Raw genomic sequence first — 18411 nt, 5'->3', positions numbered from 1 at the left:
TGTCAAACAACCCTCTATAAAACCATATAAAGTGGGGCAAAAAGGTATTTAGTCAGCCACCAATTGTGCAAGTTCTCCCACTTCTAAAGATGAGGCCTGTAATTTTCATCATAGGTACACTTCAACTATGACAGACAAAATGAGAAAGAAAAATCCAGAAAATCACATTGTAGGATTTTTTTATGAATTTATTTGCAAATTATGGTGGAAAATAAGTATTTGGTCACCTACAAACAAGCAAGATTTGTGGCTCTCACATACTTGTAACTTCTTCTTTAAGAGGCTCCTCTGTCCTCCACTCGTTACCTGGATTTGTGGCTCTCACAGACCGGGTCATTCATTCCTGTTATGCAGTGCCTTTTCTGTCCCCAGGAAATAACACCTCTTATTCACTGTAGAATGTGGTTTCCAAAGGGCTTTAAATAGAAAGGTAGGTGTCCTTTTCCATAAAAACACAAAACATATCGATCTCAATGGGACATTTTATTTGCATTTTTTTGACCATTTTGTTTTCAGTGGATGATGACATCACAATCAGGAAGTGTCCATAGCAACGCAACGCTACATTAAGTATCAACACTCGGTTCACATCCACATTTTAATGTTTCATGATGTTAGTCAGTACGGTCTCACTCTTAAAATGTCCCCCGCTGTTCGGCTAAATTAGATGAACATTTGATCATTTCAAATTATGTTTGACAGACCAGTAAAAAAATGATCTTCAAGTGTTCACCATTATGCTAGCTGGATCTTGATCACTCACAGTGCTACGGCTAAGTTAGCCTCCACATTTCCACCTTGCTAGGTTCCACCCAGTGCTACGGCTAAGTTAGCCTCCACATTTCCACCCTGTTAGGTTCCACCCAGTGCTACGGCTAAGTTAGCCTCCACATTTCCACCCTGTTAGGTTCCACCCAGTGCTACGGCTAAGTTAGCCTCCACATTTCCACCTTGCTAGGTTCCACCCAGTGCTACGGCTAAGTTAGCCTCCACATTTCCACCTTGCTAGGTTCCACCCAGTGCTACGGCTAAGTTAGCCTCCACATTTCCACCTTGCTATGTTCCACCCAGTGCTACGGCTAAGTTAGCCTCCACATTTCCACCTTGCTAGGTTCCACCCAGTGCTACGGCTAAGTTAGCCTCCACATTTCCACCTTGCTATGTTCCACCCAGTGCTACGGCTAAGTTAGCCTCCACATTTCCACCTTGCTAGGTTCCACCCAGTGCTACCGCTAAGTTAGCCTCCACATACCACCCTGTTAGGTTCCACCTTGCTAGGTTCCACCCAGTGCTACAGCTAAGTTAGCCTCCACATTTCCACCCTGTTAGGTTCCACCTTGCTAGGTTCCACCCAATGCTACGGCTAAGTTAGCCTCCACATTTCCACCTTGCTAGGTTCCACCCAGTGCTACGGCTAAGTTAGCCTCCACATTTCCACCCTGTTAGGTTCCACCTTGCTAGGTTCCACCCAATGCTACGGCTAAGTTAGCCTCCACATTTCCACCTTGCTAGGTTCCACCCAGTGCTACGGCTAAGTTAGCCTCCACATTTCCACCTTGCTAGGTTCCACCCAGTGCTACGGCTAAGTTAGCCTCCACATTTCCACCCTGCTAGGTTCCACCTTGCTAGGTTCCACCCAGTGCTACGGCTAAGTTAGCCTCCACATTTCCACCCTGCTAGGTTCCACCTTGCTAGGTTCCACCCAGTGCTACGGCTAAGTTAGCCTCCACATTTCCACCCTGTTAGGTTCCACCTTGCTAGGTTCCACCCAGTGCTACGGCTAAGTTAGCCTCCACATTTCCACCCTGTTAGGTTCCACCTTGCTAGGTTCCACCCAGTGCTACGGCTAAGTTAGCCTCCACATTTCCACCTTGCTAGGTTCCACCCAGTGCTACGGCTAAGTTAGCCTCCACATTTCCACCCTGTTAGGGTGGAACCTAGCAAGGTGGAACCTGTATATGCACCTAACAGGTTGGACATTTTGTCAGAAGAATATATAAATGTAATTACTAACGTCAACATGTATGACTATTTACATAGAATCAATGAAAGTTACATAATGGCGATCATCCATCCCTCATTACCGGTGTCATTTTATTCTGTCATAAGGAGGAAGGTATCTTGCAATGATTTCCTGTTTCTCTTTGTTGAAGACGTCCACGGCTCTGTTCACAACCCGCTCCACCTCCACGCCCTCTCCCTGGGCACCTCCACGCCCTCTCCCTGGGCACCTCCACGCCCTCTCCCTGGGCACCTCCACGCCCTCTCCCTGGGTTAAGGGAAGGCCGTGGAGAACTTGTCTCCGCAGGTCCTGGAGGAATGTGGTTTTGGATTCATTGAAGTCGGCTGCCAGAGACCTCATCCTCTCTGGGGGAAGTTGATGTTCTGAACATAGAGGACGAAGAGTTGTGATTTACTGGTGAGAGTATAAAGAAGGAAGGGGAGGTAGTGAGTCAAGAAACATTCTACTTAGAAACCTAAAATATAAACACACAATCATTCATTCTCTCTGTTTTTATTTTACCTTTATTTAACCAGGCAAGTCAGTTAAGAACAAATTCTTATTTTCAATGACAGCCTAGGAACAGTGGGTTAACTGCCTTTTTCAGGGGAAGAACGACAGATTTGTACCTTGTCAACTCGGGGGTTTGAACTCGCAACCTTCCGGTTACTAGTCCAACGCTCTAACCACTAGGCTACTACATGCCTTGCCACTATTAACTCTTGATTATATATTTTTTTATTTTTAAGTTAGACTCAGCCAGATGATGTTTAAACAAGATTTTGAGATGAGCGCGAGGCAAGACGTTACTGCCATGTTCTCACACAGTCGAGAGTATCTGACACGTGTTACGAGGGGAGCTTCACGCTGCTACGGGTTCCCCCCCAAAAAACAGAGAAGTTTAGTCGTCTCGTGCTTCAACACCTATTTTAGTTGTTGTGGAAATGGACCGGATATTGTGTTTATTTCGTGCGGGCAACGTCCATCTCACTGAGTCTACCTTTTAAAAGGGGAGAGTAAACACCCCAAAATGTCCACGTGCTGTTCATATGCACTTCGTTTGACGTTAGTTCGGCACGGCGGGTTTTAGGGACCGACTGCCGGTGGACGTACGGCTGACAACATTTTCAGCTTGCAAATTACGCCTGGCATTCCGTTCAGAGTCGCTAAGTACTCTCAGCCGGCAAACTCTATCAGTGTGTGTGTGTGTGTGTGTGTGTGTGTGTGTGTGTGTGGGGGCTTTAAGGATCACAGTAAGGATGAATACTGACCTCTGGCCTCCTGCATGGCCTGTGAGACCAGGCGTCTGCAGGCCTGGTCAGCCTGGTAGACCACACTGGACACACAGCTCTGACGGTCAGCCTCCTACAGAATATAGAATACACCACAGCTCTGAGGGTCAGCCTCCTACAGAATATAGAATACACCACAGGTCTGAGGGTCAGCCTCCTACAGAATATAGAATACACCACAGGTCTGAGGGTCAGCCTCCTACAGAATACACCACAGCTCTGAGGGTCAGCCTCCTACAGAATATAGAATACACCACAGCTCTGAGGGTCAGCCTCCTACAGAATATAGAATACACCACAGGTCTGAGGGTCAGCCTCCTACAGAATATAGAATACACCACAGGTCTGAGGGTCAGCCTCCTACAGAATACACCACAGCTCTGAGGGTCAGCCTCCTACAGAATATAGAATACACCACAGGTCTGAGGGTCAGCCTCCTACAGAATACACCACAGCTCTGAGGGTCAGCCTCCTACAGAATATAGAATACACCACAGCTCTGAGGGTCAGCCTCCTACAGAATATAGAATACACCACAGAGCTCTGAGGGTCAGCCTCCTACAGAATATAGAATACACCACAGAGCTCTGAGGGTCAGCCTCCTACAGAATATAGAATACACCACAGCTCTGAGGGTCAGCCTCCTACAGAATACACCACAGCTCTGAGGGTCAGCCTCCTACAGAATATAGAATACACCACAGAGCTCTGAGGGTCAGCCTCCTACAGAATATAGAATACACCACAGGTCTGAGGGTCAGCCTCCTACAGAATATAGAATACACCACAGCTCTGAGGGTCAGCCTCCTACAGAATATAGAATACACCACAGCTCTGAGGGTCAGCCTCCTACAGAATATAGAATACACCACAGCTCTGAGGGTCAGCCTCCTACAGAATATAGAATACACCACAGCTCTGAGGGTCAGCCTCCTACAGAATATAGAATACACCACAGCTCTGAGGGTCAGCCTCCTACAGAATACACCACAGCTCTGAGGGTCAGCCTCCTACAGAATATAGAATACACCACAGCTCTGAGGGTCAGCCTCCTACAGAATATAGAATACACCACAGAGCTCTGAGGGTCAGCCTCCTACAGAATATAGAATACACCACAGCTCTGAGGGTCAGCCTCCTACAGAATATAGAATACACCACAGCTCTGGCGGTCAGCCTCCTACAGAATATAGAATACACCACAGGTCTGAGGGTCAGCCTCCTACAGAATACACCACAGCTCTGAGGGTCAGCCTCCTACAGAATATAGAATACACCACAGAGCTCTGAAGGTCAGCCTCATACAGAATATAGAATACACCACAGCTCTGAGGGTCAGCCTCCTACAGAATATAGAATACACCACAGCTCTGAGGGTCAGCCTCCTACAGAATATAGAATACACCACAGGTCTGAGGGTCAGCCTCCTACAGAATACACCACAGCTCTGAGGGTCAGCCTCCTACAGAATATAGAATACACCACAGAGCTCTGAGGGTCAGCCTCCTACAGAATATAGAATACACCACAGGTCTGAGGGTCAGCCTCCTACAGAATATAGAATACACCACAGCTCTGAGGGTCAGCCTCCTACAGAATATAGAATACACCACAGCTCTGAGGGTCAGCCTCCTACAGAATATAGAATACACCACAGCTCTGAGGGTCACCATACTGTAAGCTGCTCTGCCTCCTACTAGACTCAGTGGGTTCCATGAACTAACAGAACATACCTTCTGCTCAGTGTTGTCCTGGACTAGACTCAGTGGGTTCCATGAACTAACAGAACATACCTTCTGCTCAGTGTTGTCCTGGACTGGACTCAGTGGGTTCCATGAACTAACAGAACATACCTTCTGCTCAGTGTTGTCCTGGACTGGACTCAGTGGGTTCCATGAACTAACAGAACATACCTTCTGCTCAGTGTTGTCCTGGACTGGACTCAGTGGGTTCCATGAACTAACAGAACATACCTTCTGCTCAGTGTTGTCCTGGACTGGACTCAGTGGGTTCCATGAACTAACAGAACATACCTTCTGCTCAGTGTTGTCCTGGACTGGACTCAGTGGGTTCCATGAACTAACAGAACATACCTTCTGCTCAGTGTTGTCCTGGACTGGACTCAGTGGGTTCCATGAACTAACAGAACATACCTTCTGCTCAGTGTTGTCCTGGACTGGACTCAGTGGGTTCCATGAACTAACAGAACATACCTTCTGCTCAGTGTTGTCCTGGACTGGACTCAGTGGGTTCCATGAACTAACAGAACATACCTTCTGCTCAGTGTTGTCCTGGACTGGACTCAGTGGGTTCCATGAACTAACAGAACATACCTTCTGCTCAGTGTTGTCCTGGACTGGACTCAGTGGGTTCCATGAACTAACAGAACATACCTTCTGCTCAGTGTTGTCCTGGACTGGACTCAGTGGGTTCCATGAACTAACAGAACATACCTTATGCTCAGTGTTGTCCTGGACTAGACTCAGTGGGTTCCATGAACTAACAGAACATACCTTCTGCTCAGTGTTGTCCTGGACTGGACTCAGTGGGTTCCATGCTCAGTGTTGTCCTGGACTGGACTCAGTGGGTTCCATGAACTAACAGAACATACCTTCTGCTCAGTGTTGTCCTGGACTGGACTCAGTGGGTTCCATGAACTAACAGAACGTACCTTCTGCTCAGCGTTGTCCTGGACTGGACTCAGTGGGTTCCATTAACTAACAGAACATACCTTCTGCTCAGTGTTGTCCTGGACTGGACTCAGTGGGTTCCATGAACTAACAGAACATACCTTCTGCTCAGTGTTGTCCTGGACTGGACTCAGTGGGTTCCATGAACTAACAGAACATACCTTCTGCTCAGTGTTGTCCTGGACTGGACTCAGTGGGTTCCATGAACTAACAGAACATACCTTCTGCTCAGTGTTGTCCTGGACTGGACTCAGTGGGTTCCATGCTCAGTGTTGTCCTGGACTGGACTCAGTGGGTTCCATGAACTAACAGAGCATACCTTCTGCTCAGTGTTGTCCTGGACTGGACTCAGTGGGTTCCATGCTCAGTGTTGTCCTGGACTGGACTCAGTGGGTTCCATGAACTAACAGAACATACCTTCTGCTCAGTGTTGTCCTGGACTGGACTCAGTGGGTTCCATGAACTAACAGAACGTACCTTCTGCTCAGTGTTGTCCTGGACTGGACTCAGTGGGTTCCATGAACTAACAGAACATACCTTCTGCTCAGTGTTGTCCTGGACTGGACTCAGTGGGTTCTCCAACGCAGTAGAGATCACCTTCACCAACCTTTGGCTGAAGGAGACAGTGAAACACAAGGTTAATATACATAAACAGTAACATTTGATTACGTTAACGTCACATTTCCTGTCTGATTGCTTGGATCGGATGGGGCCACAGTGTCTCCCGACCCCTCCTGTCTCAGCCTCCAGTATTTATGCTGCAGTAGTTTATGTGTCGGGGGGCTAGGGTCAGTTTGTTATATCTGGAGTACTTCTCCTGTCTTATCCGGTGTCCTGTGTGAATTTAAGTATGCTCTCTCTAATTCTCTCTTTCTTTCTCTCTCTCAGAGGACCTGAGCCCTAGGACCATGCCTCAGGACTACCTGGCCTGATGACTCCTTGCTGTCCCCAGTCCACCTGGCCGTGCTGCTGCTCCAGTTTCAACGGTTCTGCCTGTGATTATTATTATTTGACCATGCTGGTCATCTATGAACATTTGAACATCTTGGTCATGTTCTGTTATAATCTCCACACGGCACAGCCAGAAGAGGACTGGCCACCCCTCATAGCCTGGTTCCTCTCTAGGTTTATAATCTCCACCCGGCACAGCCAATAGAGGACTGGCCACCCCTCATAGCCTGGTTCCTCTCTAGGTTTATAATCTCCACCCGGCACAGCCAGAAGAGGACTGGCCACCCCTCATAGCCTGGTTCCTCTCTAGGTTTCTTCCTAGGTTTTGGCCTTTCTAGGGAGTTTTTCCTAGCCACCGTGCTTCTACACCTGCATTGCTTGCTGTTTGGGGTTTTAGGCTGGGTTTCTGTACAGCACTTTGAGATATCAGCTGATGTACGAAGGGCTATATAAATACATTTGATTTGACCACATTCTTCATCATCATCATCATCATCATCATCACACTTCATCATCATCACCATCATCAACATCACACTCTTCATCATCATCATCCTCACAATCTTCATCATCCTCAACATCACACTCTTCATCATCATCCTCATTAACATCACAATCATCATCATCATCATCATCATCACATCAGCTTGTGTAAGGGGACACTTCCCTAGACTCACTCACATGTATTCTATGGTGAAGTGGTGTTCGCTGTCCAGAGTGACACTGTTCTGCTCCCATGAGTTTCTCTGAGGGTTTGGAGGCTCCATGCGCTTGGCCATCTCTACGATGACATCACTGGGTAACGGCTGGGGCCTCAGCTGGTTTCTCCTGACACACGACTCCACGGGACAGTGGACGTACACCTGACAGAATCCCACAGAGTCTGTTTCAAAGAGAAACATGTCAAAGTAGGCAAACGATATCTATGGTTAAACTAACTGGTTCAAATGACCCACATAACGTTAACTGGTACGGGGCAATTCCACGGAAACGGAATTACGCCGAGACTCTGATTTAAGACTAAGACTTATGCTAAACAAAAAAAACATTGATTTCAAAGTTTAACAAACCATAAATACAACTTGTTTGAACAATTTACATAGTAAATCAATTTAAATAAATTTAAAAAACATTTACTGGAAAAACTGTGCAGATGCAAAAGTTTGGTAACAGAATTATGGTCGAATCTCCCTCAGTTTTATTCTGTTAACAAACTTTATCTGCACAGGTGTTCCTGTAAATGTGTTTTTGTTTTTCTGTGGACATATTTAAAAGTCGTCCTTGGGCTGAGAGGTGTTTGTTTTGTTTGGTACATTTGTAACTTTTTGGGCGACCAGACCAAATGGACATAGAAATGTGACTTATAGATCTGTCATTTTCATTGAAAGCAAGTCTTAGAAAGCGGTAGGTCTGTTCTAGGTGTGCAATTTCTATGCTTCTCATACTTATTTTTGCACTTTCAGTTTTGTACACCGGGCTTCAAACAGCTTTAAATAAAAAATATTATCAAGACATTTCACATTTTCAGACGGTGCAGTAACTCTCTACGACGGGGTTTCAGACGGTGCAGTAACTCTCTACGACGGGGTTTCAGACGGTGCAGTAACTCTCTACGACGGGGTTTCAGACGGTGCAGTAACGGGGTTTCAGACGGTGCAGTAACTCTCTACGACGGGGTTTCAGACGGTGCAGTAACTCTCTACGACGGGGTTTCAGACGGTGCAGTAACTCTCTACGACGGGGTTTCAGACGGTGCAGTAACTCTCTACGACGGGGTTTCAGACGGTGCTGTAACTCTCTACGACGGGGTTTCAGACGGTGCAGTAACTCTCTACGACGGGGTTTCAGACGGTGCAGTAACTCTCTACGACGGGGTTTCAGACGGTGCAGTAACTCTCTACGACGGGGTTTCAGACGGTGCAGTAACGGGGTTTCAGACGGTGCAGTAACTCTCTACGACAGGGTTTCAGACGGTGCAGTAACGGGGTTTCAGACGGTGCAGTAACTCTCTCTGACGGGGTTTCAGACGGTGCAGTAACTCTCTACGACGGGGTTTCAGAGTAACGGGGTTTCGGTGCAGTACGACGGGGTTTCAGACGGTGCAGTAACTCTCTACGACGGGGTTTCAGACGGTGCAGTAACTCTCTACGACGGGGTTTCAGACGGTGCAGTAACTTTCACGGGGTTTCAGACGGTGCTGTAACTCTCTACGACGGGGTTTCAGACGGTGCAGTAACTCTCTACGACGGGGTTTCAGACGGTGCAGTAACTCTCACGACGGGGTTTCAGACGGTGCAGTAACTCTCTACGACGGGGTTTCAGACGGTGCAGTAAGTAACGGGGTTTCAGACGGTGCAGTAACTCTCTACGACAGGGTTTCAGACGGTGCAGTAAACGGGGTTTCAGACGGTGCAGTAACTCTCACGACGGGGTTTCAGACGGTGCAGTAACTCTCTACGACGGGGTTTCAGACGGTGCAGTAACTCTCTACGACGGGGTTTCAGACGGTGCAGTAACTCTCTACGACGGGGTTTCAGACGGTGCAGTAACGGGGTTTCAGACGGTGCAGTAACTCTCTACGACGGGGTTTCAGACGGTGCAGTAACGGGGTTTCAGACGGTGCAGTAACTCTCTACGACGGGGTTTCAGACGGTGCAGTAACTCTCTACGACGGGGTTTCAGACGGTGCAGTAACTCTCTACGACGGGGTTTCAGACGGTGCAGTAACTCTCTACGACGGGGTTTCAGACGGTGCAGTAACTCTCTACGACGGGGTTTCAGACGGTGCAGTAACTCTCTACGACGGGGTTTCAGACGGTGCAGTAACTCTCTACGACGGGGTTTCAGACGGTGCAGTAACGGGGTTTCAGACGGTGCAGTAACTCTCACGACAGGGTTTCAGACGGTGCAGTAACTCTCTACTGACGGGGTTTCAGACGGTGCAGTAACTCTCTACGACGGGGTTTCAGACGGTGCAGTAACTCTCTACGACGGGGTTTCAGACGGTGCAGTAACGGGGTTTCAGACGGTGCAGTAACTCTCTACGACGGGGTTTCAGACGGTGCAGTAACGGGGTTTCAGACGGTGCAGTAACGGGGTTTCAGACAGTGCAGTAACTCTCTACGACGGGGTTTCAGACGGTGCAGTAACTCTCTACGACAGGGTTTCAGACGGTGCAGTAACTCTCTACGACGGGGTTTCAGACGGTGCAGTAACTCTCTACGACGGGGTTTCAGACGGTGCAGTAACTCTCTACGACGGGGTTTCAGACGGTGCAGTAACTCTCTACGACGGGGTTTCAGACGGTGCAGTAACTCTCTACGACGGGGTTTCAGACGGTGCAGTAACTCTCTACGACGGGGTTTCAGACGGTGCAGTAACGGGGTTTCAGACGGTGCAGTAACTCTCTACGACGGGGTTTCAGACGGTGCAGTAACTCTCTACGACGGGGTTTCAGACGGTGCAGTAACTCTCTACGACGGGGTTTCAGACGGTGCAGTAACTCTCTACGACGGGGTTTCAGACGGTGCAGTAACTCTCTACGACGGGGTTTCAGACGGTGCAGTAACTCTCTACGACGGGGTTTCAGACGGTGCAGTAACTCTCTACGACGGGGTTTCAGACGGTGCAGTAACTCTCTACGACGGGGTTTCAGACGGTGCAGTAACTCTCTACGACGGGGTTTCAGACGGTGCAGTAACTCTCTACAACGGGGTTTCAGACGGTGCAGTAACTCTCTACAACGGGGTTTCAGACGGTGCAGTAACTCTCTACGACGGGGTTTCAGACGGTGCAGTAACTCTCTACGACGGGGTTTCAGACGGTGCAGTAACTCTCTACGACGGGGTTTCAGACGGTGCAGTAACTCTCTACGACGGGGTTTCAGACGGTGCAGTAACTCTCTACGACGGGGTTTCAGACGGTGCAGTAACTCTCTACGACGGGGTTTCAGACGGTGCAGTAACTCTCTACGACAGGGTTTCAGACGGTGCAGTAACTCTCTACGACGGGGTTTCAGACGGTGCAGTAACTCTCTACGACAGGGTTTCAGACGGTGCAGTAACTCTACGACGGGGTTTCAGACGGTGCAGTAACTCTCTACGACGGGGTTTCAGACGGTGCAGTAACTCTCTACGACAGGGTTTCAGACGGTGCAGTAACTCTCTACGACGGGGTTTCAGACGGTGCAGTAACTCTCTACGACGGGGTTTCAGACGGTGCAGTAACTCTCTACGACGGGGTTTCAGACGGTGCAGTAACGGGGTTTCAGACGGTGCAGTAACTCTCTACGACGGGGTTTCAGACGGTGCAGTAACTCTCTACGACGGGGTTTCAGACGGTGCAGTAACTCTCTACGACGGGGTTTCAGACGGTGCAGTAACTCTCTACGACGGGGTTTCAGACGGTGCAGTAACGGGGTTTCAGACGGTGCAGTAACTCTCTACGACGGGGTTTCAGACGGTGCAGTAACTCTCTACGACAGGGTTTCAGACGGTGCAGTAACTCTCTACGACGGGGTTTCAGACGGTGCAGTAACTCTCTACGACGGGGTTTCAGACGGTGCAGTAACGGGGTTTCAGACGGTGCAGTAACTCTCTACGACGGGGTTTCAGACGGTGCAGTAACTCTCTACGACGGGGTTTCAGACGGTGCAGTAACTCTCTACGACGGGGTTTCAGACGGTGCAGTAACTCTCACGACGGGGTTTCAGACGGTGTAACGGGGTTTCAGACGGTGCAGTAACTCTACGACGGGGTTTCAGACGGTGCAGTAACTCTCTACGACGGGGTTTCAGACGGTGCAGTAACTCTCTACGACGGGGTTTCAGACGGTGCAGTAACTCTCTACGACGGGGTTTCAGACGGTGCAGTAACTCTCTACGACGGGGTTTCAGACGGTGCAGTAACTCTCTACGACGGGGTTTCAGACGGTGCAGTAACTCTCTACGACGGGGTTTCAGACGGTGCAGTAACTCTCTACGACGGGGTTTCAGACGGTGCAGTAACTCTCTACGACGGGGTTTCAGACGGTGCAGTAACTCTCTACGACGGGGTTTCAGACGGTGCAGTAACTCTCTACGACGGGGTTTCAGACGGTGCAGTAACTCTCTACGACGGGGTTTCAGACGGTGCAGTAACTCTCTACGACGGGGTTTCAGACGGTGCAGTAACTCTCTACGACGGGGTTTCAGACGGTGCAGTAACTCTCTACGACGGGGTTTCAGACGGTGCAGTAACTCTCTACGACGGGGTTTCAGACGGTGCAGTAACTCTCTACGACGGGGTTTCAGACGGTGCGTAACAGGGTTTCAGATGGTGCAGTAACTCTCTACGACGGGGTTTCAGACGGTGCAGTAACTCTCTCGACGGGGTTTCAGACGGTGCAGTAACTCTCTACGACGGGGTTTCAGACGGTGCAGTAACTCTCTGACGACGGGGTTTCAGACGGTGCAGTAACTCTCTACGACAGGGTTTCAGACGGTGCAGTAACTCTCTACGACGGGGTTTCAGACGGTGCAGTAACTCTCTAGACGGGGTTTCAGACGGTGCAGTAACTCTCTGACGGGGTTTCAGACGGTGCAGTAACTCTCTACGACGGGGTTTCAGACGGTGCAGTAACTCTCTACAACGGGGTTTCAGACGGTGCAGTAACTCTCACGACGGGGTTTCAGACGGTGCAGTAACTCTCTACGACGGGGTTTCAGACGGTGCAGTAACTCTCTACAACAGGGTTTCAGACGGTGCAGTAACTCTCTACGACGGGGTTTCAGACGGTGCAGTAACTCTCTACGACGGGGTTTCAGACGGTGCAGTAACTCTCTACGACAGGGTTTCAGACGGTGCAGTAACTCTCTACGACGGGGTTTCAGACGGTGCAGTAACTTTCTACGACGGGGTTTCAGACGGTGCAGTAACTCTCTACGACGGGGTTTCAGACGGTGCAGTAACTCTCTACAACAGGGTTTCAGACGGTGCAGTAACTCTCTACGACGGGGTTTCAGATGGTGCAGTAACTCTCTACGACGGGGTTTCAGACGGTGCAGTAACTCTCTACGTTACAGGGTTTCAGACGGTGCTGTAACTCTCTACGACGGGGTTTCAGATGGTGCAGTAACTCTCTACGACGGGGTTTCAGATGGTGCAGTAACTCTCTACGACGGGGTTTCAGACGGTGCTGTAACTCTCTACGACAGGGTTTCAGACGGTGCAGTAACGGGGTTTCAGACGGTGCAGTAACTCTCTACGACGGGGTTTCAGACGGTGCAGTAACTCTCTACGACGGGGTTTCAGACGGTGCAGTAACTCTCTACGACGGGGTTTCAGACGGTGCAGTAACTCTCTACGACGGGGTTTCAGACGGTGCAGTAACTCTCTACGACGGGGTTTCAGACGGTGCAGTAACTCTCTACGACAGGGTTTCAGACGGTGCAGTAACTCTCTACGACGGGGTTTCAGACGGTGCAGTAACTCTCTACGACGGGGTTTCAGACGGTGCAGTAACTCTCTACGACGGGGTTTCAGACGGTGCAGTAACTCTCTACGACGGGGTTTCAGACGGTGCAGTAACTCTCTACGACGGGGTTTCAGACGGTGCAGTAACTCTCTACGACGGGGTTTCAGACGGTGTGCGGGGTTTCAGACGGTGCAGTAACTCTCTACGACGGGGTTTCAGACGGTGCAGTAACGGGGTTTCAGACGGTGCAGTAACTCTCTACGACGGGGTTTCAGACGGTGCAGTAACGGGGTTTCAGACGGTGCAGTAACTCTCTACGACGGGGTTTCAGACGGTGCAGTAACTCTCTACGACGGGGTTTCAGACGGTGCAGTAACTCTCTACGACGGGGTTTCAGACGGTGCAGTAACTCTCTACGACGGGGTTTCAGACGGTGCAGTAACTCTCTACGACGGGGTTTCAGACGGTGCAGTAACTCTCTACGACGGGGTTTCAGACGGTGCAGTAACTCTCTACGACGGGGTTTCAGACGGTGCAGTAACTCTCTACGACAGGGTTTCAGACGGTGCAGTAACTCTCTACGACGGGGTTTCAGACGGTGCAGTAACTCTTCACGACAGGGTTTCAGACGGTGCAGTAACTCTCTACGACGGGGTTTCAGACGGTGCAGTAACTCTCTACGACGGGGTTTCAGACGGTGCAGTAACTCTCTACGACAGGGTTTCAGACGGTGCAGTAACTCTCTCGACGGGGTTTCAGACGGTGCAGTAACTCTCTACGACGGGGTTTCAGACGGTGCAGTAACTCTCTACGACAGGGTTTCAGACGGTGCAGTAACTCTCTACGACGGGGTTTCAGACGGTGCAGTAACTCTCTACGACGGGGTTTCAGACGGTGCAGTAACTCTCTACGACGGGGTTTCAGACGGTGCAGTAACTCTCTGACGACGGGGTTTCAGACGGTGCAGTAACTCTCACGACGGGGTTTCAGACGGTGCAGTAACTCTCTACGACGGGGTTTCAGACGGTGCAGTAACTCTCTACGACGGGGTTTCAGACGGTGCAGTAACTCTACGACGGGGTTTCAGACGGTGCAGTAACTCTCTACGACGGGGTTTCAGACGGTGCAGTAACTCTCTACGACAGGGTTTCAGACGGTGCAGTAACTCTCTACGACGGGGTTTCAGACGGTGCAGTAACTCTCTACGACGGGGTTTCAGACGGTGCAGACGGGGTTTCAGACGGTGCAGTAACTCTCTACGTTACAGGGTTTCAGACGGTGCAGTAACTCTCTACGACGGGGTTTCAGACGGTGCAGTAACTCTCTACGACGGGGTTTCAGACGGTGCAGTAACTCTCTACGTTACAGGGTTTCAGACGGTGCAGTAACTCTCTACGACGGGGTTTCAGACGGTGCAGTAACTCTCTACGACGGGGTTTCAGACGGTGCAGTAACTCTCTACGACGGGGTTTCAGACGGTGCAGTAACTCTCTACGACGGGGTTTCAGACGGTGCAGTAACTCTCTACGACGGGGTTTCAGACGGTGCAGTAACTCTCTACGACAGGGTTTCAGACGGTGCAGTAACTCTCTACGACGGGGTTTCAGACGGTGCAGTAACTCTCTACAACGGGGTTTCAGACGGTGCAGTAACTCTCTACGACGGGGTTTCAGACGGTGCAGTAACTCTCTACGACAGGGTTTCAGACGGTGCAGTAACTCTCTACGACGGGGTTTCAGACGGTGCAGTAACTCTCACGACGGGGTTTCAGACGGTGCAGTAACTCTCTACGACGGGGTTTCAGACGGTGCAGTAACTCTCTACGACAGGGTTTCAGACGGTGCAGTAACTCTCTACGACGGGGTTTCAGACGGTGCAGTAACTCTCTACGACGGGGTTTCAGACGGTGCAGTAACTCTCTACGACGGGGTTTCAGACGGTGCAGTAACTCTCTACGACGGGGTTTCAGACGGTGCAGTAACTCTCTACGACGGGGTTTCAGACGGTGCAGTAACTCTCTACGACGGGGTTTCAGACGGTGCAGTAACTCTCTACGACAGGGTTTCAGACGGTGCAGTAACTCTCTACGACGGGGTTTCAGACGGTGCAGTAACTCTCTACAACGGGGTTTCAGACGGTGCAGTAACTCTCTACGACGGGGTTTCAGACGGTGCAGTAACTCTCTACGACGGGGTTTCAGACGGTGCAGTAACTCTCTACGACGGGGTTTCAGACGGTGCAGTAACTCTCTACAACGGGGTTTCAGACGGTGCAGTAACTCTCTACGACGGGGTTTCAGACGGTGCAGTAACTCTCTACGACAGGGTTTCAGACGGTGCAGTAACGGGGTTTCAGACGGTGCAGTAACTCTCTACGACAGGGTTTCAGACGGTGCAGTAACTCTCTACGACGGGGTTTCAGACGGTGCAGTAACTCTCTACGACGGGGTTTCAGACGGTGCAGTAACTCTCTACGACGGGGTTTCAGACGGTGCAGTAACTCTCTACGACGGGGTTTCAGACGGTGCAGTAACTCTCTACGACGGGGTTTCAGACGGTGCAGTAACTCTCTACAATGGGGTTTCAGACGGTGCAGTAACTCTCTACAACAGGGTTTCAGACGGTGCAGTAACTCTCTACGACGGGGTTTCAGACGGTGCAGTAACTCTCTACGACGGGGTTTCAGACGGTGCAGTAACTCTCTACGACGGGGTTTCAGACGGTGCAGTAACTCTCTACGACGGGGTTTCAGACGGTGCAGTAACTCTCTACGACAGGGTTTCAGACGGTGCAGTAACTCTCTACGACAGGGTTTCAGACGGTGCAGTAACTCTCTACGACGGGGTTTCAGACGGTGCAGTAACTCTCTACAATGGGGTTTCAGACGGTGCAGTAACTCTCTACAACGGGGTTTCAGACGGTGCAGTAACTCTCTACAACGGGGTTTCAGACGGTGCAGTAACTCTCTACAACAGGATTTCAGACGGTGCAGTAACTCTCTACAACAGGGTTTCAGACGGTGCAGTAACAGGGTTTCAGACGGTGCAGTAACTCTCTACAACGGGGTTTCAGATTTAACATACGTTTTCTGGCCAGTTGGTACACCTCGTATCTCATGCTTGGATAGTAGAAGTTGTCGTCCAGCAGAATGACGAGTGGCGGCGGTGGTCGATCTGAAGGTGACGGGTAAGCCTGAGAAGAGGCCACCGGTGTCCCACAGACCTGAGAAGAGCCCACCGGTGTCCCGCAGACCTGAGAAGAGCCCGCCGGTGTCCCGCAGACCTGAGAAGAGCCCGCCGGTGTCCCGCAGACCTGAGAAGAGCCCACCGGTGTCCCGCAGACCTGAGAAGAGCCCACCGGTGTCCCGCAGACCTGAGAAGAGCCCGCCGGTGTCCCGCAGACCCGAGAAGAGTCCACCGGTGTCCCGCAGACCTGAGAAGAGCCCGCCGGTGTCCCGCAGACCCGAGAAGAGCCCACCGGTGTCCCGCAGACCTGAGAAGAGCCCGCCGGTGTCCCGCAGACCAGAGAAGAGCCCACCGGTGTCCCGCAGACCTGAGTGGCGTGAAGGAGACGACTCCGGGCATCCCTGTTGATCTGATAGATGATTGGTGGTAGCTGATTGGTGGGACTCTGTAGGAACTGTTCAACACACCGCAGCACCGCTTGTCTGTGACCTTTCCATTCAGTCTGCTGAAAGACATGGGGGTTGTGGCACAGTGACATGAGGATTACATTCACGACAAACCCTGTTCCTTCATTTCCATTCAGTCTGCTGAAAGACATGGGGGTTGTGGCACAGTGACATGAGGAATACATTCACGACAAACCCTGTTCTTTCATTTCCATTCAGTCTGCTGAAAGACATGAGGGTTGTGGCACAGTGACATGAGGAATACATTCATGACAAACTCTGTTGCCTATTTCAAATAGTATATCATATTGTAACGACCCTGGGTTTATAAGCGCTGGAAATCGAGCATGCTTTTGCGGCACAGTCGATAGCGCGCCGGACCCGAGGGCTCGAGACCTGCTCCTTGCCGTTTCATTACAGTATCAATCAAACCTATGACGCATTTATATGGAAATGAACTCCCTTTTGATACCTTTACAGGCAGTGTAATTCAATAATGCAGATTTGATTTAATTTCGGCACAAAAAAATCCCAGGTGGGTAGTTGAGCATTTACAGTTCTCAGTAGTCTACATGGATATAAACAGGACTTAGACTTGTAATGTACCGTCTGCGATCGCGGAATATCCTCCTCATCCTCGACTTCCTTCACATTGAAAGCGTCACCGGGAATCAGGTCGTCGTAAGAAATGACAGCGGACCTCCAGCCTCGTTGTGCAGAGTGAGAGTTGACCGCCTGCGCAAGCGTCGACTTTCCTGCTGCAGGTAGACCGCAGAGAACACACAAGCATATCCGGGTGCACATCGCAAATTAACACGATCTTCATTTAGATTCATCGACGGAACGATATTAAACTATTATTTGTTGAGCAATGTCCTCTTCCTGACCCATAACAAGTACACGTCATAATCCAGTACTTCGATGGTGGTTTTGTTTTGGTAAGTATACTAGTTTATGGCCCGGTGCTGCCACCTAACGGTGCTGGAGGTTCTACCAAACCAATGGCATGTTCAGAGTAAAACAAAAGACAGGACAGTATATATCAAAGACCGGCTCAAACTGATTCTCCAACAGAAGTCCCGGTTCATACTAAACTCACGCGTACATACACGTCATCGGGTCTAAGGGTCCTCTCGTGTCGAACTTGCGCATGTGCACGCCGTCTCAAAGCCACTCCTTCGACAAGTTTTTCAAATCAAATGTTATTGGTCACATATTTAGTAGATGACATTGGTCACATACACATATACAGCAGATGTTATTGCGGGTGTAGCGAAATGCTTGTGTTTCTAGCTCCAACAGGGCAGTAATATCTAACTAAATGCTTGTGTTCCTAGCTCCAACAGGGCAGTAATATCTAACTAAATGCTTGTGTTCCTAGCTCCAACAGGGC

The 18411-nt window shown here is 50.2% G+C and overlaps 1 protein-coding gene across 1 annotated transcript; it reads right to left on the bottom strand.

Moving 5' to 3' along the window:
- Positions 1-464: 464 nt before the first annotated feature.
- LOC135570042 (L-seryl-tRNA(Sec) kinase-like) lies at positions 465-18100 on the bottom strand. The gene is made up of 6 exons (XM_065016095.1): positions 17625-18100; positions 16471-17077; positions 7617-7818; positions 6522-6597; positions 3274-3367; positions 465-2385 (listed from the first exon to the last, which is right to left on the bottom strand). The coding sequence occupies exons 1-6, from the start codon at positions 17820-17822 to the stop codon at positions 2090-2092; spliced, it is 1473 nt and encodes a 490-aa protein (XP_064872167.1). The 5' UTR covers positions 17823-18100; the 3' UTR covers positions 465-2089.
- Between the last annotated feature and the right edge of the window lie 311 nt (positions 18101-18411).

Source organism: Oncorhynchus nerka, unplaced genomic scaffold (genome assembly GCF_034236695.1).
Source record: "Oncorhynchus nerka isolate Pitt River unplaced genomic scaffold, Oner_Uvic_2.0 unplaced_scaffold_1149, whole genome shotgun sequence".
Lineage (NCBI taxonomy): Eukaryota > Metazoa > Chordata > Actinopteri > Salmoniformes > Salmonidae > Oncorhynchus > Oncorhynchus nerka.
This window is presented reverse-complemented; position numbering and strand designations above follow the sequence as displayed.

Coding starts and splice junctions, on each gene's coding strand:
- LOC135570042 (XM_065016095.1), bottom strand. CDS start 17,822: ATGTGCACCCGGATATGCTTGTGTGTTCTCTGCGGTCTACCTGCAGCA. Junction 17,078..17,624: donor ATATTCCGCGATCGCAGACG/GTACATTACAAG, acceptor CATGTCTTTCAG/CAGACTGAATGGAAAGGTCA. Junction 2,386..3,273: donor GGCCATGCAGGAGGCCAGAG/GTCAGTATTCAT, acceptor CTCTATGTTCAG/AACATCAACTTCCCCCAGAG.